At 49.3% G+C, this 26427-nt stretch overlaps 2 protein-coding genes across 2 annotated transcripts; one reads left to right on the top strand and one right to left on the bottom strand.

The window, feature by feature from the left end:
• Nucleotides 1-384: 384 nt before the first annotated feature.
• Nucleotides 385-4337, bottom strand: LAMTOR2 (late endosomal/lysosomal adaptor, MAPK and MTOR activator 2). Its single transcript, XM_056853135.1, has 4 exons — nucleotides 4209-4337; nucleotides 3288-3450; nucleotides 1653-1742; nucleotides 385-547 (listed from the first exon to the last, which is right to left on the bottom strand). Exons 1-4 carry the CDS (start codon nucleotides 4274-4276, stop codon nucleotides 491-493), a joined length of 378 nt encoding a protein of 125 aa, XP_056709113.1. The 5' UTR covers nucleotides 4277-4337; the 3' UTR covers nucleotides 385-490.
• A 1451-nt stretch (nucleotides 4338-5788) lies between these two features.
• Nucleotides 5789-23525, top strand: UBQLN4 (ubiquilin 4). The gene is made up of 11 exons (XM_056852471.1): nucleotides 5789-5888; nucleotides 7365-7516; nucleotides 9347-9588; nucleotides 10579-10841; nucleotides 11814-11972; nucleotides 13325-13547; nucleotides 15755-15894; nucleotides 17159-17242; nucleotides 19478-19593; nucleotides 21410-21587; nucleotides 23314-23525. The coding sequence occupies exons 1-11, from the start codon at nucleotides 5826-5828 to the stop codon at nucleotides 23464-23466; spliced, it is 1773 nt and encodes a 590-aa protein (XP_056708449.1). The 5' UTR covers nucleotides 5789-5825; the 3' UTR covers nucleotides 23467-23525.
• Nucleotides 23526-26427: the final 2902 nt, after the last annotated feature.

Here is a 26427-nt window from a genome sequence, read left to right as displayed (position 1 = left end):
CCACCTTGCTGCGTCAGAAATCCAAATGTGCCCACAGGATCAAAAAGCTTGGAGACTACTGGACTAGCTAGAAGAAAACTCCACGGACCATGTGAAGGTTTCCCAGTTGACGGCTTTGCACACCAATTAAAGTAGGCGATCCTTTTGGTACCATTTGACATCTTCCGGTGGGGTTTCGTCAACCTTTGTTTTACTGTTCACAGCTCCAGTTAAGATGGCTTTTCCGGGCCCCTAATTTAAGCGAGACCAGGACGCAAGCTGATAAACCCAGCTTTTTATTCTCTTCCCACCCTCGTTTCGAATCTATTTGAAAGATGCATAATACAGGAGGCCGACGCAATCCACAGTACTGCTAGGAGGCAGAGTCTGCAAGCCAAAAAAACACCCCTGCCAAGCACCCAGTTTCTCCTGTGTAAAAGTCTGTTTCGGAAATAGCTCCTTCTGAGTAAAGTCACAAAAGCCTTTCCCCCCATATCTTTGGCTCCACAGCTCATGATGCTGCCACCTGGGTGAGAGGGTCTTCCAGGTACTGGACCAAAGCTTGTGCCTAGAAAGAAAAAGAAGAGTTGGTTTTTATATGCTGACTTTCTCTACCACTTAAGGAAGAATTAAAACGGCTTACAAATCACCTTCCCTCCCCCTCCCCACAACAGACACCTTGTGAGGTAGGTGGGGCTGAGAGAGCTCTAAGAGAGCTGTGACTTAGCCCAAGGTCACCATATTCTCTTTCTTAATAAACTTCTAGCATGTTCCTCCCCACCCCCCACATTCATCCTGAAACTAAAAAGCCGCATGCTCTTTCCTTGCAGGGAAGGTGCTTCAGTCCTTGAACCAACAATGATTTGCTTCAAAAGCAGACATCTTTGATTATCCCACTGAGGGGGCAAGGGACCATGTAGGCCCAAGAATCCCTGGGCTTGTTCAGGAAGAAGAATAATAATTGGTTTTTATATGCTGACTTTCTCTGCCACTTAAGGGAGACTCAAGCCGGCTTACCATCACCTTCCCCTCCCCACAACAGATACCCTGTGAGGTAGGTGGGGCTGAGAGAGCTCTTACAGAACTGTAACTTGCCCAAGGTCACCCAGCTGGCTTCGTGTGTAGGAGTGGGGAAACAAATCCAATTCACCAGATTAGCCTCCACCATTCATGTGGAGGAGTGGGGAATCAAACCCGGTTCTCCAGATCAGAGTCCATCACTCCAACCACCGCTCTTAACCACTACACCATGCTGGCTCACATGAAGCTACCTTATACTGAATCAGTCCATCGAGGTCAGTTTGGGCTACTCTGTTTGAGAACCTGGAGAGCCACTGGCAGTCTTTCACATCACCTACTACATGGTCCTTTCAACTGGAGATGCAGAGGATTGAACCTGGGACCTTCTGCATGCCAAGAAGACTATCTGCCGCTGAGCTGTGGCCCCTCTCTAAACCCTGGGAAGCAAGCCTCCTTCTCTGCTGAGGGAAGCGCCTGCAGCGTCCAAACCTCTTCCTCAGTTAACTGGGCAGTCTTCCACGAATCGCAAGGTTCTTTGCTGACCTGGCTGCAACAGATCAACAGCTCCCCTTTCCCCAAGCTAATAATAACATTCCCGTTCCAATAACCCCACTGGGAGAAGGGGATTCCAAACCATCAAACGGTGGGCTTACCTTTGCCTTCAGCATCCCAAAGCCCACCGTCTCCTTTGCATACATGCACAGCAGTAAATTGGCAACTCTGGTGATTGCGACACGGCCCTCCTTGTTTTTGTGGGGAGGGGGGAGAAAGAAAGAACATAAGCGCATGCGGTAAAAGCTGAGTGAAGAAAAGGTGTTTGATTCACAAACTGCACAGCAGGCTGATGGCTGCCAACTTGAAGAAGAGCTGGTTTTTATATGCCAACTTTCTCTACCACTTAAGGAAGAAGCAAACCGGCTTACAATCACCTTCCCTTCCCCTACCCACAACAGACACCCTGTGAGGTAGGTGGGGCTGAGAGAGCTCTAAGAGAACAGTGACTAGCCCAAGGTCACCCAGCAGGCTTCATGTGGAGGAGTGGGGAATCAAACCCAGTTCTCCAGATTAGAGTCCACCTCTCTTAACCACTACCTTGGAAGGTTTTAAGAGGGGAGTGGACATGTTCATGGAGGATAGATCAGAAGCTCTGGTCTTTTCCAACTGGGAAATACCTCCTGTATCTTCAGAGCACCAAAGCAGGCGGCCACTGTGAGATGAGGTGTTGCATCTGTGGAACCTCTACCTTCCTCATTCCTTACAGAAATGCAAACTCCACTCCAGGGCTGTGTGTATGTCCAGGGGGCAACCCCACTTCTAGTTGCTAGGCAACAGGGAGACAGAGGCTTTTCATCTCTCTTTTATGGTAGCTGTAGGCCACACGATGCCTATGATGTTTCCTCTGCCATCATTGGCTGCTGCTAGGCTACCCAGAGACGGATGAGCTCCCTTCCACCTTGACAGGCCTGTTACTTTAGAGCCAGGCTATACATTACACTCGCCACAGGACAGCAGCCCTGCCCATGCGACAGCTCATTTAAGAACTCCCAAGACTCTCCCCCACCCTCTGCCACCACCAATCAAGGAAGAAAGCCAGAAGGAATAGCAGCCATTGTCAACAAGAAGCAACGTCCAAAGTGGCACCGTAGTCAGTGAATTTAGGAAGGCTCAAGGCCTTACTTTAAGTGATTTTCCTCCCGCCTTTCCTAATTCATAAGGAAAAGCCGGCTGCAAAATAGAGAAGGAAGATCTAGAATAGGCTGAGAGAGGCAGTGAGCAGCCAAGCGCCTCCTTCTTCTGAGTGCCGTTTCTATTCCCTGCACCAACTTTGTTTTGCCTGCTGTTAGGGCTGGAATAACTCCAAAAAATAGAGGCTGCTCGTAAAAAGATATCCCCAACTAACCCCTCTGTGTTCCCCCAGTTTTCAGCCTCAGTATGTTAACATTCTATAGCATGGATTCAAAAGTCCCTTCTCTCCCTTCTATAAAATACTACTTAAAAAGCATGGCCAAAGTCTTGCACCCTGTATGACTTATTTTTATTTATTAAAATATTTATATGCCGCCTTTCTTCTTGGATCAAGATATCTGACAAATGATAATTAAAACTTATTAGGCTCTCAGCCTCTCCTCCCCTAGACCATTTTGTTGCGCATACAAGCATGGAGCAGACACTGTTAAAAGCTTGGACGTACTCCTGGATCTGACCAGGAAAGCAATGTGCCGAGTGGCTCAAGGATTCCAAGAGAGTTGGCGGCAGAGAAGCCCTTGCAAATAGCCTGTGATACGTACCATGCAGTCCATGAGGATGAACTTCAAGTTGTCTTCATTGAACGCCTGGTGGCCATTCTTGTCATAGGCCACCCAGATGTTGCTGGCAATGGCTGCCGTGACTCTGGCATCTGTATCTCCATATCCGGAATACGCAAGGAGAGAGCCCTCATTGTTCAGGAGCCTGCAGGAGAAAGCAGGCACAGTGCAGAGAGTATATAAGGGCTGGAGCCAATAAGGATTCGGAGAGTGAAGATCTCTAGAGTCAAGCAGCAGGGTAGGAAGCACCTGCAGCTTGGAGTAGAATTGTCTTGCACACCTAAGTATTACTTTGATCCAATAAGAACCGCCCAGCTGCCTCAGACCAAAACTTGTTCCAGCCCTGCATCCAGCTTCCAACAGAGGTCAGCCATATACTACTGGGAAGCTCAAAAGCAGGGCATACAGGCTGGGGACTGAACCTAGGAGCTTCTGCATGCTAAGCTTTACCACTGTGCCCTACTCCAGACATATCTACCTTTATAAAAACCTACATATGCTACTGATCGCCTTAATACATTTTGTGGCACTGCATAAGTTAACTAATCTCTAATTAAAAGCAAATTGCCAGAAATACTCCCTTCTGCAAGGCGCCCCATGGTATTAACAAGAAATTGTGAGGGAGACGCAGGCAGGGTTCAAGTCCTATTACATTTTTTATCCTACTCCTCTTACAAGGAACTCAGGTCAGCACTCACATTTCTTCTTCTGCCCCCCCCCTCCATTTTTTATCCTCAACAACAACCCCAGGAAGTAGGTTAAACCAGCCCGATGAACTAACTGCATGGCTGAGTCTAACCACTACACAACACAGCACTTGCCTCCCCTAAGCCCCTCTCAGAGCCAGGAAACTAGTTTTTTTAAAAAATAAATAAATAAAATTGGAGCCTCCCAACTACTCACAAGGTGCTCTGCACTCCTCCTGTGTTGGCCTGGCTCAGCACCTGGGTCAAGGCTTTGGGGCGCAGCATTGCGACCCTTTTTGCAAAACGCAGGATATGCGCGAGCTGAACGGCGAGGAAGACACCGTAGCAGGGCTGCTTCCTCTCATCAGCTGATCTACTTTGATCCCTCTAAGCATGCCGGGAGTTGTAGTTTCCCTGTTGGACACACTCCCTGCCCCACAATTCTTTCCGCAGCTTCCGCACTGGACCTGATGGTGTCGCTGTGGCCCAATACCTAGTCTGAAATTCCTCCTCCCAGCCGACGAGGGTAGTCCATTTTTAAATGGAACGCTGCTCTAAAACCACGCCGGTGGGGCTGGAGGCTACCATAGAGATGGAATTAAAGAGAGACCCGTTATGGCAATCCCTATAGTCATTTCCGGTTTAAAACCGGAACTTTTCTCCCTCACGCTAAATACCAATACAAATTGTAGCCTTCCACCATAGAGGTGCGAAGGCCTAGCGGCGGTGCTTCTCTGCGCGCGCATGGCCAAAGGCGGCTTTTTATTTTTCGCAATCGGGCTTCCCCGCCCCCTTGTATCAATGGTGGCTACTGGAGGCACTTTAGATATTTAATCGAACTTTTTGCCGCTTTATATTTCACGTTCAGGGCATATAGGGTTACTACCATAGAGACGCCAAGGCCTACAACGACGCCATTACAAGAACATCCCGTAGCCAGCGTTAATATCGTGTGTGTGTTGTGTGTTAAGTGCTGTCAAGTCGCTTCCGACTCATGACGACCCTATGAATGAAAGTCCTCCAAAATGTCCTATCTTTGACAGCCTGGCTCAGATCTTGCAAATTGAAGGCTGTGGCTTCCTTTATTGAGTCAATCCATCTCTTGTTGGGTCTTCCTCTTTTCCTGCTGCCCTCAACTTTTCCTATCATGACGGTCTTTTCCAGTGACTCTTGTCGTCTCATGACGTGACCAAAATACGACAGCCTCAGTTTAGTCATTTAAGCTTTAACATCGTGACTCGACTATAAATATAATCAACATATTGGCAGATCCTCCTTTCAACTTCCTCCTTTCAACTTCCGGTGTAACCCGCAGAAAATAGTATCAAACGGCGCCGTCGCATTTATGAGCACTTCCGACTTAAATATTCTCCCGCCTCTGATTTAATGTCCGACCTATACAAAGCCGGTTTGTTGGGAGATAGAGGGCAAGTCCTAGAGCGCTCCCTGCCGCTTGCTTCCCCCTCAAGGAAAGAGGAGGGGAGGGGGGAAATAGCGGGCTCGGCCTCGAGACCGGAAATGTACTCGGGAATCGGAAGTGTCGTCGTCACTCCCTCGATGCGCATTGGCCAGGAAGGCGAGGGGGCGGGAGCCTTGTCTCTATGGTGGTAGCTGGTGGCGGCGGGGCCTCTCTGTCTCCGCGTTGCCTGTGGCCGGCCGGCGGCTTGATTGGGAAGCGGGCGAGGGGGCGGTTGGCCGGCCAGCCAAGATGGCGGAGCTGAGCGGCGGCGGCCCCGGCTCGGCGGCGGCTTCGAGCTCTGCCGGCAGCGGGGAAGGAGGCGGCGGAGGAGGCGGGGCTGGGGAGGGCGGCCCGGGGGGGCTCCTCATCCGAGTGATGGTGAAGACCCCCAAAGACAAGGAGGAGATCCTCACCGGCGAACGCGTCTCCGTCAAGGAGGTGAGGGAGGAGGGAGGCCGAGGTGGGGAGCAGCCGCAGGAGATGAGGAGGGCGCGAATAGCAGGGTTATCTTCTCCTATTTGGGATGCTGGGGGGGTGGATGGCGCGGAGAGACCTCGGGGAGCCCCCCCCCCCCGTGGCGGCACGGGGCTGAATAGATGCTTTTGTCTTGCCTGGGTCTGTGCGGACCCGCTGTGGAAAGGCCTGGCGAGGGAGCAAAGGTGGGCTGCAAAGGGTGTGCGTGTATAAGTAAATCTGGGGATCACGAAGGGTTGCGAGGGAAGGGAGAGGCGAAGGGAGTTGGAACTGGATCAGGTGAAGGAAGGAGAAGGGCCTGAAGGTTTTTTTTTTGGGGGGGGAAATGTGGGTGGGGGAGTTAAGTTGTTAAAGGGATCTGGGTGCAGGGAGGCTTAGGGAAAGAGAAGGAGGAGGTGCGGAGGGGGGCCAAGAAAGGGAGAGAGAACAGGTTGTGGGAAAAGGTTATGTGAGGAGGGAGCATGTGAGGCAGTTGGGATACTTGGGGGGGGGGCGCGGCATGGCTGTGAGGAAAGGCAAGCCAAACCCAGGACGTAGGAGGGGCTTCTCGTGGAGGGTGGTGGAAAGGAAGAATAAATGCAAATAGGGGTGAGGAGGACAAAGAGAGAGAAGGGGGGCAAGTGGGGAGGTAGGGGAGGAGCAAGCATGTTAGCTGTGGGTGGCGATTTGGTGTTGGAGAGTAAGCGGAAGGAAAAAGCATGTTAAGAGGGGGTGGGTTGATTTGGCCCTGAGGAGATGGAGGGGGCCTGCAAGAGCCACAAGAGGTGTAGTAGCAAAAGTGTGTGTGTGAAGTGCCGTCAAGTCGCAGCCAACCTATGGCGACCCCTTTTGGGGGTGTTCATGGCAAGAGACTAACAGAGGTGGTTTGCCAGTGCCTTCCTCTGCACAGCAACCCTGGACTTTCTTGGTGGTCTCCCATCCAAATACTAACCAGGGCTGACCCTGCTTAGCTTCTGAGATCTGACGAGAACAGGCTAGCCTGGGCCATCCAGGTCAGGGCATAATTACTTGAGTCCAAAGAGTCCAGGCTCTTTGCGTGTTACTTTGATTATCTTGATAACAACCCTGTAAAGCAGATCTGTGTATGGTGAAGCTCAGATACATTAATTCATTCAAATTAATATATTACCTAGTGAACTTGAGGTCAAAGTGAGAACCAGAAATAGTGGGAGTTGGGAGAGGCTTTGGGTGAATGGGAACTGTCAAGCTGCAAAAATTGAGTGAGGTGGGATTTAGGAGGAGATGCAACAGAGGATCAGTAAGGGGATTTCCATATAGGGTGAGGGTTGAGGGATATAATTGTGGCTTGGGGTGGCAGGAAAACAAAGTAGCTGCAGTGGGGGGGGGCGGTGACTCCTTTGATTCCCAGGAGAAATTTTCTAGACTGCCACTTTCTGCCTGGGAGGAAAGAGAACAAGCTTATGAATCTTCCCATTCCAGTTTAAAGAAGAGATTTCCAGACGGTTCAAAGCCAAACAGGATCAGCTGGTTCTGATCTTTGCCGGGAAGATTCTGAAGGACAGCGATACATTGAACCAACACGGGATCAAAGATGGACTAACGGTGCACCTGGTGATCAAAACCCCGCAAAAGTAAGATGAGCGTTCACCCTGGAAACACAGGATAGTTAAATCAGCTAGAAGCATGCATAGATTGTTGGTTTTTTTCAAGGCAGCACGCTTAATCATTTTTTACTGGCTCAGATCTTTGTGCGTAAGAGTGACATGAGCGGTGAAGTCAGGTGTCGTGTTGCTGTGAGTGATGAGCAAACCACCATTTACGGGCAGGGTGTTGTGTGTGTTTAGCAATGGCCCTGTCTCTTGAGAGCCCTACGGTGGCTTCTTGCATGCTGCTCTAGTGCCATGACTTTGGTTTGTCTCCTTGTGCTTCTCACTGTGGTGGGCTTGAGCACTTGCCCCTTGTTGCCTTCTCACTGCTAAGACAAGTTTGCTTAAATTCTTACACGTCACCTCATCACAAAATTGATCTCGATGCAGTTTACAAGAAGATAAAATGACACAATCCTAACAGCATCAAATAAGCCATCGGTAATACCCTTTGATAGCAAGGCTGTCAAAGATAGGACATCTTGGAGGACATTGATTCATAGGGTCGCCATGAGTCGGAAGTGACTTGACGGCACTTAACACACACACACATAATACCCTTGAACAACTAATAATTGAAGGACCAATCCCTAAAATAGATTCAAGCAGCAGATTAAAAAAGAGGTTTGCACAAAACCGGACTTGATGGGCCAACTTGTCAATTATTGGCCAAGTATTCTTAAACGAATGATACAGACAGTGCTTCTAACTAATTGTAAGCTTGACGTTTTAAGTTCATTTGGGTCTTTTTAGTTAGCTGATCAGGGAAAAATGAAATTAACTTTAATAAGAATTGTAACAAAATGTAACATTTAGCAATGGCATGCAAGATTACTATCAGTGCAAATGATTCCTTGAACTTCTCTTTGGTGGTTCTTTCTGGTTAGTCTTTAGTTCCATTTGTCTTTTAAGTGACCTTAATAGCGCATGCTGCAAAAAGATAAACACTGCTGTTAAAACCAGTGTTTGGAAAAGTTTGCAGTTCTCACAAGTGGCCAGGAGGAGGTGCTTCGTGCTGGGCTGCTGGCGTTTGCCTCTGTCTGCTACAGGGGAAGGGGTTGTGGGGGCAGCTCTCCTCCTGACCTTTCTAATCCACGACACCACCTTGCAGTTAAAGAAGGCAGTCTGCCCCTCCCCCCTTACACGGTGACATTCTTGGGTTTGTGGAATATTTGACTGGTTGTTGGCAGTTAGGAATCTGATAGTCATTGAAAATCATACGACATTCAGCGTTGAGGCGCAGGTGATTTTGAAGGCTCAGTCCCTCCGTTACTCTCGCCTGAGAGAAGTGATGGACAGAACAATTGCCAGGGCAAGGAAATGAATTTTGTAAAATAAATAAATAATGATCCCGCCAAACCAGTCCTTGCCGCTGCCAATCTAAAACGGGTTCAGAAGTTGGCAGCTGTTGCCATGATGTGCATGAGCCACTGTTCAGCCTGAACGTGCCTTTGCTGAGCCCTGTGAAGAACGTCGCGTCCTGTGGGCATTCTGTTCATTTTGTGGGTTTCTTACCATTTACGTATGCAGTATTACAGCTCTTATAACCAGTTAGGATTTGTCTTCTTCATTTTTTAATGTTGTAAATTCCACATCTCCGCTAGTAGACACTCCGCTAGTGAGGCAGCGTTTTCCATATTGCGTACCTATGGAGCGCTTCAGATCCTAAAACATGTAACACATATTGCAAGGAATCTTTCTTGGTGATGCATTTTCTTTTTTTCCCCAACCCAAGTGGGTTGAGCCTGGGTCAGGGCCCTAACTTCCTTTTGCCTCCAGACGGCGCTGTCACCTCTCCCTTGGTGTTCTCCACAGGACCCCAGATCCTTCGGCAGTGGCCACGGCTTCGTCTCCTCCTCCGGCCCCTCCTGCTGCTACCACAACTGCTGCCACTCCTCCCTCTGCAGCCCCTACTTCTCCTGTGGCCCCGCCGCAGCCTTCCACGTCTGGCAGCACGCTGTCGGACACCGGGAACAGCAGCCGGAGGAGCAGCGGGTTAGGGGCTGCTCCGGGCCCGACAGCGGAAGGGACGCCCGGTGGCGCCACTTCCATCTTGTGTGAGTCTTCATCAGTTAGGGTGCCTTACACCTCTGGGGAATTGGGAGAACTGAAGTTCCAACTCTGCTGGGTCTTGTGTTTCCCTTTTAAAGCCCAGAGGGGCTGTTGTTTCTCACCCAGTGGAAGGAGCTCCCTTTGAGCAGTGGTGCGCCTACATCCGTCTTTGCCCCCACCTCCAAGACCCAGAAAGACAGAAGGATTTTGTGGGCGGAGAAAGGTGCTCTGGCTCATGATGTCACTTTGGTCCAAAAACAACAACCCCTGAAGTGTCAGCATGCCATCGAGGGTGACGCTCTAGGATACACCAAGAACTTTGTGGTTGAACCATAGAGTTTTGGCAAATCCCACAGTGTCACCCTCAAGGTCATTGTGTCACGTCTGGTTTTTGACCGAAAGTGATGTTGCACACTGATGTGCCTTGCAGGGGGCCCCTGCCATTTCCCCCCTGCTGGTCTTTGAAGCACCAACGGGGGAGGGGGGGCAGGGAAGTGCCTCGTAATGCCACCGAAGGTCCACAGATGCTGATACGCTGCGTATCTAGCACTACCTTTGGCCTTCCACAATAAATTTTACCTGCCTCTCCTATCACTGTGTTAGGATTTGAGCTACTGGGGAAGAGGTCTGAAGGGCCATCGAGACGTCCCAGGCCTTTGTAGGTGGGTAGGCTCCACCTTACTGTTCAGCTGCCATGAAAATTTGCCTCTCGCCAATGCTGCAGCCTTTACGGTTCACAGATGTCATGTGTGCTTCACCGAAGTGCTGATTTAGCTGCAGGCTCTGGTTGACAGCAAATTCACAACATGGCCTAGGTTTTGCTGTGGGCTTTTTCCACTAAGCCAGCCTTGATGCACCAGTAATGATGTATAGGGGCTAAAGTAGGCGGTCAGTGGGTAGAGGTCCCCTCCCCCTCATATCAGGGCATGGGGAGCCAGGTCTTCTTCATTGACTCTTGTCCTCACTTTGCTCTCTCTTCTCTCTCGGCCTCTCAGCTGGCTTCGGGGGCATCGCTGGACTCGGCCACCTGGGGATGGGCTCGGCCAACTTCATGGAGCTCCAGCAGCAGATGCAGCGGCAGCTCATGTCCAACCCGGAGATGCTGTCCCAGATCATGGAGAACCCCCTGGTCCAGAACATGATGTCCAACCCGGACTTCATGAGGCAGATGATCATGGCCAACCCCCAGATGCAGCAGCTGATGGAGCGCAACCCGGAGATCAGTCACATGCTGAACAACCCAGAGCTTATGCGCCAGGTGGCTGACTGTTCCTCTTCCTCGTTGGCTAGGACAGCCTCTCTCTGTGTTGAATCCAGTCCAAATAATCATGCCAAGCTTTGGGTTGTGCTAACCCTGGTTTAGTAGCCAGGCGTACATCTGGCAAACCATGGTTTAGAGCTGCTTGTTTACAGCTGTATTCCTTTAAAGGGGTATGGGCTAGGTCTTGTGGATGAATTCCATTCAAGGTGGTTCTTTCCCCTGGTGCAGCATGAAAACATGGGATCAAGCCTATAATTTTTGGTTTTGCGCATGAAGCTGCCTTATACTGAATCAGACCATCATTCCATTAAGTTCAATATTGTCTCCAGGGTCTCAAGCAGAGGTCATTCACATCATCTACTACCTGATCCTTTTAACTAGAGATGCCAGGGATTGAACCTGGGACCTTCTGCATGCCAAGCAGAGGCTCTTCCTCTGAGATGCAGTCCCTCAGCAGTGCTTCAACGGTTGCAACACTGGGGCATCCTCTGTCTTTGATTCTGATCCCTTGGCATCAGTTCCACTCACATCCTTCTGGACCTCTCTTTCTCCTCCTGGAGTCCACCTTGCTGATAATTCCCAGGAATTGTTTCCTCCATGCCAGCATAGTGTAGTTGTTAAGAGCGGCGGACTCTAATCTGGTGGACCAGGTTTGTTTCCTCACTCTTCCACATGAAGCCTGCTGGGTGACCTTAGGCTAGTCACAGTTCTCTCCGAACTCTCTCAGCCCCACCTACCTCACAAGGTGTCTGTTGTGGGGAGGGGAAGGGAAGGTCATTGTAAGCCACTTTGAGATTCCTTAAAGGTAGAGAAAAGAAGGGTATAAAAACCAACTCTTCTTCTTCTGTTACTCAAATAACGTGCCAGGTCTGTGCAGTTATTCTGACTGCAGGCTTGGGGACAGCCCGGTCTTGGGAAGAATCAGAGTTGGGCTTGCCCTGAGTCTTCTGTTCCTTGTTCTCTTTCAAGACCATGGAGTTGGCACGCAACCCAGCCATGATGCAGGAGATGATGCGCAACCAGGACAGGGCTCTGAGCAACTTGGAGAGTATCCCAGGAGGGTACAACGCTTTGCGCCGGATGTACACGGACATTCAGGAGCCCATGTTCAGTGCTGCCAGGGAACAGGTAGGCTTGGCAAAGTCTTTTATCAATAGCTGTATATTTGTGTAAAGTGCTGTCAAGTCGCAGCTGACTTATGGCAACCCAATAGGGTTTCCAAGCTAATTTATGACGACCCCGTAGGGTTTTCAAGGCAAGAGGCGTTCAGAGGTGGTTTGCCATTGCCTTCCTCTGCATAAGGACCCTGGACTTCCTTGGTGGTCTCCCATCCAAAATTCTGAAGTATAGCAATAAAAAGAATTAAACTAATTCAAATAGATTGCCTCATTACTTGGGGTGGCTATCTTTAACAAGGAAACATACCTTTCAGCGAGGTATAAATCCTATAATTTTAGTCTGTGATAACAGTAATTGAGCATCAGAAATGTATGTCGTAAGAAACAGGTGCCACTTTGGTCACCCGTTGCACAGAGAACAATAATTTTTTTTCAGATCTTCATTTTTTGGGCTATTCAAACGGTCACTGGGGTGAATAACAAAAAAAGTATTAAGAAAAGAAGCTGACTGGATTTTGAGATGGGCCGCTTTAGCTCCACATAGTGTATATGAAGATCTGGAACTTTTGGGTCTCTGTTAGCCTTTGAACCCATCACAACGACATCAGGTGTTTTGACTGAGTTCAGCTGTATGTGGCGTCAATGGGCCCAGCTGCAGTGGATTTAAAAAACCAGTTTCAGTTTGAGTTTTTACCCTGAAGTGTTGTTGGGGGTAAAACTTGGGAAGCAGGTGGTTTTCCTTTTCTCTCACTCTTTCCACTCATTCTTGTTTTATTTTTACAGCAAGTGTAAGTTTAGAAGTTTATCATGACGGTTATTCGTATGGCTTTATCTTGTATTTTAACATAAGATTTTAAATGTGAGTTCTTTATTATCATTGTATATCCCCCGAGCAAGCGTTTTGATGCGAAACGCGTTGGGTCATCCTATTAAATTGGGTTCAAGAGACTGTGCACATTTTTGCATTATGCAATTGTTTTGGTCTCTTCTGTTAGGCAGATAGTGACTAGAGAGAGGCCTTTCAGGGCTGGCCCCTCATTTATGGAACAGTCTTCCCAGCTGGATCTACAAGTTGCCTGCTTATCTTTTGAAGTCAAGGTCTTTCAGCTTTCTGAATCTTATAAAGGCTTGTGTTCTGATATGTGTGAATTTGGCATCGGTCTGATTTTTTTTAAACCATTTCTTGATCATTGGGTCTTTTTTAATCAGCGTTACATCATGTTAAGCCAGAGGTTGTTTTCTTGTCTGGAGCTTTGGGGCTGCCTGCAACCGTAGAAATCGGCATTCAAAATTCTTGGTTCGGATTTTTGTATTTCCCTCCCCCCTCTGGGGCTGATTCTGCAATGTCTTCTCTCCTTCTAGTTTGGCAACAACCCGTTTTCTGCCTTGGCCGGGAGCTCTGACTCCTTGACCCCCCAGCCCCTGCGGACGGAGAACAGGGAGCCTTTGCCCAACCCTTGGAGCCCCATGGCCGTTTCTCAAGGCCAGGCGCCCAGCAGCGAAGGGAGTACCGGGTCTGTCGCCCCCCAGAGCACACCCACGCTGTCCAACCCTTTGGGGATCAATGCAGCCAGCCTGGGATCAGGTAGGTACACCCCAACATGGGTAATGCAGGCACTGGATGGGTGGATCCAACAGCAGTGGTGGTGGGAACTTGGACAAGTTAGACTGATTTATGGCTTTAGTTCATTAGTGTGCTGCTTTTTGGTCCAGCGTAGGGCCCACAACATGTCGTCGTAAAACACGCTTTAAAGATGAAAGATATTTTAACACAGTTACAAAAAACAGAAGTATAGAGTAAAAGAAGGCATGGTGCTGTCAATCAAAGATCTTCTCGGACAAGGAAGTTCTCAGTTTTGTCTGGAAAGCCTGTAAAAAACAGTATCAGCTGCTCATGGAGGGGAGAGAATTTAACAAAACTGGGGGCTGTAGCTGAAAAGGCCCTGCTGGGCTTCTCCAACCTTCTCACCACAGACAAGGCACGTCCCCGCAGGAGGACCTTCTTCCCTTCTGTCTCAGGGCTCAGACAGGTCGATAGCCAGGGATGGCGATCCTCTTTGAAGTTAAATCATTTAAAGCAGGGGTGTCCAACATAAGGCCCGAGGTCCGGATCTGGCCCCTTGAGAGCGCTTACCTGGCCCGCGAGTCAGGCAAGGAAGCCACCTCCTCCCCACTCTTGATCTGGGCTGGCGAGGCATGGCCCGGCCTGACCAAGTGACATTTATGTCCTATCTGGCCCTTTTAACAATTGCGTTCGACCCCCCCTGATTTAAAGCAGTATAGATAAATCTTGTCCTTCCTTGAAGATTATGAGGATGGCTTTTATTTGTTTGTTCCACCTTCTGTCAAGGCAGCTGGCATAAGTCTCGATCCAGGCACAAAACTGTGGTTCTGGCTTGAGCCTACAAAATCAGCCATTTCTTTCTTTGCATCCTTGGGGTGGATCTTATTTCGTGCTAGATGAATGGCAAACTTTTCCACCTCCTTCCTCCTGCTGCAGCCTTCAGCAACCCCTGGAATCATGTTCCCAGAGTCAGAGGACCCCCCAGGAATAGCTGGGGGGCGGGTGCTGTGGGAAGGGAGTTGCCAAAAAATTTCCACTGCTTCTGCGGGCAGCAAAGGGCATTAGGATCCAAGCCTTTGTTTTTAAGAACACAAGAGCCCTGTTGGATTACACCTGATGGTGCCAACTATCCATGTATGTGAAACCTGGCAGTGCCGGGGTGTGTCAGACTTCTAAAGATATGGGGGAAGGATCAGACAAAAGTGTCTGTCCTCCTCGGAATCCTACTTCTAGCAGCAATCAGACAACTAGTCTTTGAAATACCATATCCCGCCTTTATTCACAAATGCTCTCAAGGTGGCTGCTCTCAATTTTAAAAAACATGGTAAGCAAAAATAGCAGAGCCACAGTAAAGACGACCATCTGGCTGTGTCAGTGTTTAAATAGCTGGGGAAAACCATAACATCTAAGTTAGCGCCTTAGAAATGGGACAGAGCTGGATGGGGTCTGGTTTTGGGCCCCTTAATACTCTCCTTTTCCCCTACCTCTGCCCCCTTGTCCCCCTGCTCCTCTCTGTTCCATAAGATTCATTACTCCTTTGTGCGGTGCTGATAATTCCGCATGCTGAGCGGAGCATCTTATGCCAGTGTCCAGTTAGGGCAGCAGTCAGTTCTGTTTGTTCGTGGGCTTATTTTGGCATGCAACTCCCAGCCTGTGATGGTTCCCCACGTTGCTAAAACGAGCCACTTACCCATAAATCCCTGCTTGCCGGCATGGATTAAGATGCAGCCTTGCATGCTGAGAATCTTGAGTTTTTCCTGCTTCTGTTGTAGGTAGCAATGAGGAGGATGCTCACAAAGTAGACGTCTCCTTGTTTATTCCGCAGTTGTGTTTTGCACCGTAGGAGTCTTTACCTAACTATTGTACCGGGATCATGTGGTGTAGTGATTAACGGTGGTTTGGAGCGGTGGACTCTAATCTGGAGAACCAGGTTTGATTCCCACTCCTCCATGTGAGCGGCAGACGCTAATCTGGTGAACCAGGTTGGTTTCCCAACTCCTACACACAAAGACAGCTGGGTGACCTTGGGCTAGTCACAGTTCTCTCTGACCTCTCTCAGCCCTACCTACCTCACAGAGTGTCTGTTGTGAGGAGGGGAAGGGAAGGTGTTCATAAGCAGTTTGATTCTTCCTTAAGTGGTAGAGAAAGTCAGCATATAAAAACCAACTCCTCTTCTTCTTTGTCTCTTCTCCTGGTCATTTTTCCCCTGTTTTTCCAATTATTTCTAGGGATGTTTAACAGCCCTGAGATGCAAGGTCTCATGCAGCAGATCTCTGAGAACCCCCAGCTTATGCAGAATGTGATCTCCGCCCCTTACATGCGTACCATGATGCAGACGCTTGCCCAGAACCCCGACCTTGCAGCACAAGTGAGTGGAGGATGCTCCGCTGCCAAGCTCAGATTGTGTGGCGAGAAGAGACTCAGAAGACTCCAGTGGTTGACACTGAGCAGTGCTTTCAGACCAGGCAGGAATTAAATTGTGGAACTCCCTGCCCCAGGATGTGGTGATGGCGGCCCACTTGGAAGGCTTTAAGAGGGGTGGACATGTTCATGGAGGAGAGAGCTATCCATGGCTACTAGTTAAAATGAATACTAGTCATCATGATGCATAGCTATTCTCTCTAGGATCAGATGAGCATGCCTATGATATTAAGTGCTGTAGAGCACAGGCAGGATGCTGCTGTAATCGTCTTGTTTGTGGACTAGTAGCCATGGATAACCCTATCATGGAGGAGAGGGCTATCCATTGCTACTGGTCAAAATGAATACTAGTCATGATGCATGCCTGTTCCCTCCAGGATCAGAGGATCATGCCTATTAGGTGCTGTGGAACACAGGCAGGATGGTGCTGCTGCAGTTGTCTTGTTTGTGGGCTTCCTAGAGGCACCTGGTTGGCCTCTGTGGGAACAGACTGCTGGACCTGACGGGCCTTGGTTTGATCCAGCAGGGCCTTTCTTATGTAGGAACAAAGCTCTGGCCTGATTCTTTACAGTCCATATGTTCAGGTTTGCCCTGACCTTGACGGCCCAGGCTAGCCTGATCTCGTCCGATTTCAGAAGCTAAGCAGAGTCGGCCCCGGTTAGTACTCGGATGGGAGACCACCCAAGAATGCCAGGGTTGTTGTGCAGAGGAAGGAAATGGCAAACCCACCTCTGAAAGTCTCTTGCCCTGAAAACACTACGGGGTCGCCATAAGTCGGCTGCGACTTGACGGCACTTTACACACATGTTCAGGTTTATCTTTTAAAGTGTTGTGGTATAGGCCGCTTCCCTCAAAAAACTAATACACTTGGAGTTTGAGAGCATCCTTGGGCTCATCTGGGGATTGTTGAGACCCAAATCCCCCTGTACCAGTTCAATTTCCACAGCATCAGAATGGCCTGTTTAGTCTGTCTGATTTTTATCCCGCCTTTTATTCAGTGGAGGTCAGGGTGGCATGCGTAGTGCCTTCCCCCTGCCTCATTTTATCCTTACAACAGTCCTGTAAAGTACATTAGTCTTACATGATAGACTAGGGATTCAAACGCAGGCCTTCCCTAGTCTAGCTTTCTAACTACTTCACTTTGCTCAGTGCTTAGCTATGTAGGTCAAGGGCTCCCAAGAGCTCCCCCTTTCTCTCCTGTTTTCTTGCAGATGATGGTGAATGTTCCCCTCTTCGCTGGCAACCCTCCGCTTCAGGAGCAGCTACGGCTCCAGCTCCCTGCCTTTCTACAGCAGGTAAGGGGGAGCAGTGCGGCGGTCCCTGAATTGCATGGGGGTGGGGTGGGGGAAACCTGTTGTTGGGACTGGAGCTTAAAATGAGTGGATGCTCTCGTCCAGGGTGGGTGTCATTTTCTGTAGCTCCACCCCTGTGCACTGGGTGTCAGACCACCACTGTGAATGGTGTTTTTAAAGTAACAGCAAGGAGGCAGGTCTCTGCCCTCTGCAGTGCTTATGTTTCTGCAGAAAGAGGTTGGCAAGGCAGAGTGGAGTGTTTTAAGAAGAAGAGTTGGTTTTTATATGCCGACCTTCTCTACCACTTAAGGGAGAATCCAACCGGCTTACAATCACCTTCCCCTCCCTACAACAGATGCCCTGTGAGATAGGTGGGGCTGAGAGAGTGAGACTAACCCAAGGTCACCCAGCCTGACTTCATGTGGAAGAGCGGGGAAACCAACCTGGTTCACCAGATTAGCATCCGCCTCTCATGTGGAGGAGTGGGGAATCAAATCCGGTTCTCCAGATTAAAGTCCACTGTTCCAGACCACCACTCTTAACCACTACACCACACTGGCTTATACTAAATCAGTCTTATACTGAATCACTCTTCATCAGTATTGCCTACTCAGCCTGGCAGCAGCTCTCCAGGGCCTCAGGCAGAGATCTTTCATGTCACCTACGGAAAGACCTTTCAACTAGAGATGTCAGAGATTGAACCTGAGACTGTCTCCACACCTAGCAGGTGCTCTGCTGCTGGGCCATGCCCCCTCCCAATTATACATATCTGAGTTTTGTTAAGAGGGTGAGGACCTGAGGGCTTGTGCAGGAGTAGGGAGTGGGAGGAAGAGAGGCAGTTCCAGGCAGCAGGGAAGGGGGCTGGAGCCCTTTAAGGGAGCGAGAGCTCTTTGGACAGCTAAAAGTGGCGGAGTTTGGAGAGCCCAAAAGCACAGTGGATGTGCAAACCCTTCACTCCAATTAGAGATCCTTGTACATGCTAAAGGTAAAGTGTGCCATAAAATTGCAACTGAGTTACGGTGACCTCGTGAAGTTATGCCTCGTGGGGGATTCAAGGGAAGAGATGAATGGAGGTGGTTTGCCGTTGCCTTCCTCTGCATAGCAACCCTGGACTTCCTTGGTAGTCTCCCATCCAAGTCCTGGCCATGGTCAATCCTGCTTAGTTTCCAGGCTCTGATGAGTTAAGGGGAGGGGAGGAGCCGTGGCTCAGTGGTAGAGCATCTGCTTGGCATGCAGAAGGTCCCAGGTTCAATCCCTGGCATCTCCAGTTAAAGGGACTAGGCACATAGGTGGTGTGAAAGACCTCCGCCTGAGACCCTGGAGAGCTGCTGCCAGTCAGAGTAGACAATACTGACTTTGATGGACCAAGGGTCTGATTCAGTATAAGGCAGCTTCATGTGTTCAAGGGGGCTTGTCTGGGCTGTTAGGGCTGCTACTTACCTTTGTCTAATCTTTTAAAGTCTTCAAAGCTAACTGGCTGTTCTGTAAGCGTATTTATGCATCGCCAGGGGAAGTATTACCTAGCCAGCGTGGTGTAGTGGGTCAGAGCGGTGGACTCGGATCTGGAGAACCGGGTTCGATTCCCCACTCCTCCACACGAAGCCAGCTGGGCTAGTTGCAGTTCTCGTAGAGCTCTCTCAGTCCTGCCTACCTCACAAAAAGTGTCTGTTGGGAGGAGAGGAAGGGGAAGGAGATTGTAAGCTGGTTTGATTCTACCTTTAAAAAGGTAGAGAAAATCAGCATATAAAAACCAACTCTTCTGTTGTCTAACCTGAATCTACTGCCAGTCGATTTTACCAGGTGACCCAAAGTGCTAGCGATGTACCAAGAGACGGTAAAAATGTCATGCATAATTTTATAAAGCTGTCTTTTCCTTAGTTGTCTTCCCACGCACACACACACACACACAATTTACAGAGCCTCAAATGTTTTCTTTTCTTCCTTAGTAGTTTCCCATCCAAGTACTGACCATGGTTAAGCCTGTTTTAGCTCCCCAACTCTTAAAAGATTGGGCCAGTGTGGGCTATTAGGGCTGCTACCTTGATCCGAAACAAGGAGCATTGCCCGCTGAGCAACAGAGGAATTGTCAGGCAGTCTTTAGTTGCAAAAACAGGCTCTTGAGACCAAGTTTTGTAGCGAAGAAGTGAGGGCTCGAAGGGGTGCGTTGGACCCTGTTGGCCGTGCCGTCTGCTAAACCGCCATTCCCAGTGGCTCTCTTCTGACCTTTCATCACCCCAGATGCAGAACCCCGATTCTCTCTCGATCCTGACCAACCCTCGCGCCATGCAGGCTCTGCTTCAGATCCAGCAAGGGCTCCAGATGCTGCAGACGGAGGCCCCGGGACTGGTGCCCAGGTAATGGGGAGCTCGCTCTGGTCTAGGGATGGCTCATGCCAAGGCCTAGTATCTGAGGTGGGGGGATGACGGGCAGATATGGGATGGGCAGCCTGTGGCCAAGGGACAAAGATGCTCATTCCTGTTCAACTGGGTGAAACATTATTAGGATCCTGCTCTTGGGCTGGTGCCCCCACCATGGCAGGCGACGCTCGCAGAATGCAAAAGGTGACAGTTTAAAAAAAGAAAGCAAACAAACTTTCCTTTCCACTTAAGAATTGCAGTTCCTTTATGATCTGCCTTTCTTGCCGAGATGGAAGCAGACTGCACGATTGGATACAATGCAAGAACAATGAAACAATAAGAATAGTACAAAGCCTGCATGTGACAATGGTTAGAATTGGGTTACAGAACCAGAGAACAGTACGGTGAACAGGATAATACATACTATTACTATTATTTGGGGAGGGGCCGTGGCTCAGTGGCAGAACGTCTGCTTGGCTTGCAGAAGGTCCCAGGTTCAATCCCCGGCATCTCCAGTTAAAGGGGCTAGGTAAGTAGGTGATGTGAAAGACCCCTGCCTGAGACCCTGGAGAGCCGCTGCCGGTCTGAGTAGACAGTACTGACTTTGATGGACCAAGGGTCTGATCCAGTATAAGGCAGGTTCATGTGTACTAACTGTGGGATATAAATTGCAAAATTGGCAAATAAGTAGTTCCATTTATGCAAAAATAAAGCTATGAAAACTCCCTCCACTTAAGATTTTTATTTTGTTATCCATGCCCTCACTTTTCCAATGGCGATCCAAAGTGGCTTACAACATTTTATCTTAACAACAACTTTATGAGACAATTTTGGGCTGGGAGCATGTAAACTAGACCACAGTCACCCACTGAGTTTCTGTGGCAGGGCAGGGATTCAAACCTGCAGGAAAAGAGGATTGACTCTAAAGGAAGCCACGGCCCTCAGTTTGCAAGACCTGAGCAAGGCTGTTAACGATAGGATATTTTGAGGGGTCGTTAATTCATAGGGTTGCCGTAAGTCGGAAGAGACTAGATGGCAACAAACACACACACAACACACTGCCATATAATAGTCCAGCTCTCTAAATGTGACCCCACACTGGTTGTTAAAACATCCTTATAAAAACGCTCTTCCTGAGCAATGCTGTACAGACAGACCTTCAAATAGACTTACGATGGGAGATATTGGCGGGGTTGGGAGGGAGAGAACAAATTGAAAAACAGACTTATAAAATCCTGAGCTCCAAAAGTAAGGGTTAAATAAAAAAATTTAAAACAACCTTTTCTCTGCATGTGGGGCAAGGGAAGTATTAGACCGGATGTTTCAAAGCAGGCCGAGGCTCTCATCTTCCTGCATCCCTCTTCTGGCTGCCTCAGTTTTGTCTTAATGGCCGTGGGGGGTGGGGGACAGTGCAGCTGAGCCAGGAGAAAGAGATCATTCTACTTCATTTAGCCGGACATCTTCTGGTGGTGGAGTGAAGGGCGGTAGTAAGTTGCCAAGAGCCTGAATTGTGCAGAGCTGGCACTTGTGGGTTTGTCCCCTTTTCCTTTCTACTCATTGGCCGGTATGCCAGAAAGCGGGAGCCAGTCGAATTCTGTCGAGCAGCTAGAAGCAATCGACGCTTCCTTGCATTTCTGTAAGCACAAAGGGTAACGGCAGCACCTTCTCCTGCTCAAGAGCTGCTGAGCGCTTTTGGCATTTGCCGCAACGGAGCCCAAGGAGCCCTTTTCAGGTTCCTGAATCCCCTCCACCAAGTCAACCTCCCTGCAGGTGTCTGCTGTCTCACCCTTGGACCTTCCTTCACTTTCCACAGCCTTGGGTCTTTCGGGACGCCTCGAGCCCCACCGCCCTCTGCCGGAGGAAGCACAATCCCCGAGACCCCCATGTCCTCCGCTTCGACACCTGCCAGTGCCTCTCCAGCCGGAGACAGCAATCCACACCAGCAGCTCATGCAGCACATGATCCACCTACTGTCTGGTTCAAACTCTCAAGTATGTCATGTGCACTCTTTCCCTGGTGGGGGCGGGTTTTCCTCTGCATGGCGCAGTATCTCCATACCAGCATGGTAGGGAAGCTGCCCTTTAGTTTAGACCATGTTAGAACGTTGGTCCACCTAGGCCTCGATTGGATGAATGTCAGTTTTCACTGGCTGTGGTTCTGAGGTTTCGGGCATGTAGTGAGATGGGGCGGTGGGCAAGAGATGCCTTGACAGTTATGGCGATGGAAGAAGGTCCAGGCGACATTGTGGCTGCAAAGAAGGGGAGAAGGCGCTCTTTGCTGGATACAGAGCATCCTTTTCCAACAGAGAGGGTTAATATATGCTAGTTAACACCACTTGATTGGAGGGTTCAGGTTTGGTAGGCTTGAGCCCTAAGGCTTATCACTAAGGTTGCCAACTCCATGTTGGAAAATACCTAGAGATTTGGGGGTGGAGCCTGAGGAGGACGTAGTTTGGGGACAGGAGGATGCTCAGCAGGAGTCTGATCCCATAGGGTCTACCCTCTGCAGCTGCCATTTTCTCCCGGGGAACTGATCTCCATAGTCTTCAGAGCTGTTGTAATACTGGGAGATCTCCCGGCCCCACTTTGAGGTTGGCAACCATAGTTAAGACCCAGATTGGCTGAAGCCCCAAGAGCAAACATGATGTGGGGTCTGAAGAAGGAACCTGTTTTTTGTTTCGTTTGGGGCTCTTTGTTTGGAAGTTATTTGGGGCCTGCATGTTTTACCTTGAAGGATGACAGAGGAGAATGATACTAATTAGAGTTGCAGATACACCAGGGATGGGGGCATCTTACAGTTGCCAAAGATCAGACGTGGCATGGATTGCGAGTACTTAAGTTAGCCAACTGTCATTTTATTTTCCTTAGAGTGCCTAGTTTCTGTCCTTTGCAATACCCTGAGTACTCGTAGAAATAAAGTTTGCTTAATGTTGAGGGAGTCTGCACAAGTCCTTACCCATCCTCATGTCTGCTTGGTATGCTACTGAGCAACACCCATGAGACTGACTTTGAGCAAACCCACACACGAGAGAGAGAGGAGCTGGATTTCATCCAAAGTGGTGGCGGCAACAATAACGGGGGAGGGGGGAGAGAAACAGTGGCTCGTCTTGCCCCACCACATGACAGAGACCACGACAAGGCAGGCATTTCCCAGTCCTGTTATCCACAGCACATTTCTCTGCCACTAAAGTTCTTGCTAGAACCCCGTGGCGCAGAGTGATAAACTGCAGTACTGCAGTCAAAAGCTCTGCTCATGACCTGAGTTAGATCCCAACGGAAGTCGGTTTCAGGTAGCCGGCTCAAGGTCGACTCAGCCTTCCGTCCTTCTGAGGTCGGTAAAATGAGTACCCAGTTGGCTGGGGGTAAAGGGAAGATGACTGGGGAAGGCACTGGCAAACCACCCTGTAAACCAAGTCTGCCTAGTAAACATGTGACGTCTCCCCATGGGTCAGGAATGACCCGGTGCTTGCACAGGGGACCTTTACCTTTTAAAGTTCTTGCGGTGGAGATTCAGTCTGAGATCTTGGGGCCTGCAAAGTGTGTGCTCTGTCACTGAGCTGTGGCTCATGTAAGGTAACTTTGTGGCAGACATCCCAACAGTGGATACCCAGGACAGGTGAGGTCCTTCAGGATGACCAAGGGGGCAGCTCGTAACACCAGCCTTCTGCTAGCGAGGCTCTGGCTTGGTGACCCTGACGGTCTGTTTCTTTCTCGGCAGGCGCAGAGCCCGGAAGTGAGGTTCCAGCAGCAGCTAGAGCAGCTGAACGCCATGGGGTTCATCAACCGCGAGGCGAACCTGCAGGCGCTCATCGCCACGGGCGGGGACATCAACGCGGCTATTGAGAGACTGCTGGGCTCGCAGCCTTCCTAACGCTGCACGTCCCCCCGAGTCTGCCCGAGCTCATCTCCCGCACAGGGACCTATCAAGGAGACTGCTGTGGTGGTACCCAAGTCCCGCAACAGCTGTTCGCAGATCGAAAGAAAAACGGAGGCAAAAGCGCCGGCACGGCTGAGAGATCCCTTTCCAAACTGCATTGCGCATGGATTCCGATTCTCGTCAAGTGGCCATTTTCAGACATGTATTCACTTCCCTCCGCCCCCCCTCCTTCTGTCTCCCCACAAATTAGGCTGTTTAGTTAGTAGAAGTGTTTACTTCTAGTTAACCCAAATGATTGTGTTGGATTAGCTTGCTTTTAAAATAAAAGCCGTCTTTCTCTTCCTGCCCCTTCCTCCTCCTCCCTCTCCCTAAAGATCAAGGAAATATCAGTCTGGTTTCCCTGACCCCAAAGGCTGTCCTTTTTTTGACGCAGAACGAATAGGGAAGGGGCAAGACACTTAACCGCTACTAGCTTGCGATACCCTTGGACACTCCTTTTCGGACCTCGGTACTGGACCCCCCCAACATCGCTTTGGTGCTCGTGTGGTTTGGAGGGGGAGGATTATGGAGGAACCTGTCCTGGGTTGAGTATGGGGGAAGCCTTCGAAGGCAGGGAGGAAAACGTCCTGCTTTGAAGGCACGGCTCTTAAAACAAGACTGGAATTATGTTTTATCGTCTACCTTAAAAGCCGGCTCATGAATGTCATTACTTCTTGACGCATCTAGAAAACAATTAGCCTTTAACTTTAAAAAGAGTTCCAGTTGTTTTGTCATTGGGTGGGATCCTACGTATCACTTCCCTGTGTGCCAGAAGCCTTCCGCCAGTGATGCAAGAAGACGGAAGGGAAAACGTTTTGCTTAATTTCTTCCCTCTGCCTGTTCTGTGCAGCCTTTTTTATCCAGCCAAGTTTCTCTCCCCCCCCCCCTTCCCAAGTGCCCAGCCTCCCTTTTTTTGGGCAATCCTGCCCATAGAAGGCAGGAAATAATGGCCTCTGCCAGGGATGCTGCAGGGTCCAACCTTATTGCTTCTTCCGGCCAGACAGTTTGATGATGTAGCCTGCAGGGAGTGAAAGCTTGTGGGATTGTAGACAAAGCCTGGGGGAGGGGAAACTTCCGCTGCTGTAAGAAGCTACTGATCGTTTTCCTGTCCTTTTCTTTAACCTCCCCCCTCCCTTTTCTCTTTTAGTTCAGAGAATGTTAAAATGATCTGACTGCCTGTGGCCGACCTAAGAATCCCCTACGGCAGTGTAATTTTTATTTGAATTTACGTACTGTTTTTATCCAGGAATAAAATGCACACACATCTCCCATTTCTGAAGGTTATTTTTTTTTCTGTTTAGATTTGCAGGGAGTCACAGGTCTGCTCCCCAGCGGGCTTGTATGGTGGATTTCCTTGGGGGCAGGGGGAAACTTTATTGGGCAAGGGTTGCTTTCTTTGCAGGAAGCTGCTTTATCTACTGAGTCAGACCACTGGTCAATCAAGATCAGTATGCTCTCCAGGGTCTTAGGTTGAGGTCTTTGACATCATCTACCACTTGATCTTTTTCACCGGAGACCCTGGGGATCGAACCCAGGACCTTCTGGTTGCCGAGCAGATACTCAACCACCGAACCACAGCCCCTGCCTCTATTTCTCTTCAAGGTAAGAGTAAAGTCTCTTTACCTGCCTTTCTGTCTCCAAGGGGGCAGAAACAGAAAAAAAAAGTTCAAAGAAAGGCAGCAGAAATTTTGAGGTGGTGATATTTATTTACAAGTGGAACCACAGGGGCACCCCTAGAGTATAGCAAACCACTACCACATATGAGATCCTCTACTCTGAAAATACTTCAGTCAACTCATTGTTTCTCTTTCTTGTTTAGAATCTGTACATGCTGTTTTTCAGATTCAAATAGATATCTGTCCCCTCTAAGTGAGAGAGCAGGGGATCTGCCTCCAAGCCCTGAGCTCAGTGGGAAGATGTTAAGAAGTGTTTGCATTCTTTTGTCAGAGATTGTGGCTGCCCCTTAGCCGCCCTACTTTATACCAAGCCTAATGGATAGATCCATTCATAGTAACTAGACTGGGAACTAAACCCAGTAGTTTCCTTCCCTTCAATCAGTTTTTCTGTTTAGCCTGAGCATTCACCTAATTTGGGGTGGGGACGAAATTAGGCATTTATTTCCCTGCCTTAATCCTCATTGATGGAAGAACAGCTCATTGGATGGATGATGTTTGGTGTGATCTAATTGTTAAAACAATTGCGTGGGCTAAGGCGTGGAAGACCAGATTCAGTAGCAAGGAATCCAGCCCTAGAATGTGCTGTCCCTACAACTTCTAGTTGGTGATGCCCACGGTTAAATTTGGGACTGGTTTTATATTAGAAGCAGATCATGGGTCACTGAAGTGAGCCCTGTGGCGCAGAGTGGTAAGCTGCAGTACTGCAGTCAAAGCTCTGCTCACAACCTGAGTTCGATCCTGACAGAAGCTGGTTTCAGGTAGACGGCTCAAGGTTGACTCAGCTGAGGTCAGTAAAACGAGTACCCAGCTTGCTGGGGGTAAAGTGTAGACGACTGGAGAAGGCAATGGCAAACCACCCTGTAAACAAAAGTCTGCCTAGTAAATGTGATGTGACATCACCCCAATGGGCCTTTAGCTTTTATATGTGTCACTGAGCCACGCCTGTTCCTAAAATGACAAAGGATCTTGGAAGCTTTGTGTTTGGCTGGAGATTTGAACTTTGGTCTCCTACGTCTAAATCCAACATTCTGTCACAAACACTACGTGCCTAAGTACAATTTGGCTGAAAGATAGTCTTGGCTCGGAACAGTTGTGTGAAGAAATGCTAGCGCTTCAAGGCAATGCAGCTAAGTGCGGAAACAACAGCAGTCAGATTCCTAGAAAGTCCACAATTTGAATAAGCCCTTGCTTGGAAACAGCCTCTTATTTTCTCCTTGGGTGTGTGTGGAAGGGGGGGAGA

Source organism: Euleptes europaea, chromosome 7, assembly GCF_029931775.1.
Source record: "Euleptes europaea isolate rEulEur1 chromosome 7, rEulEur1.hap1, whole genome shotgun sequence".
Taxonomy (NCBI): domain Eukaryota; kingdom Metazoa; phylum Chordata; class Lepidosauria; order Squamata; family Sphaerodactylidae; genus Euleptes; species Euleptes europaea.
This window is presented reverse-complemented; position numbering and strand designations above follow the sequence as displayed.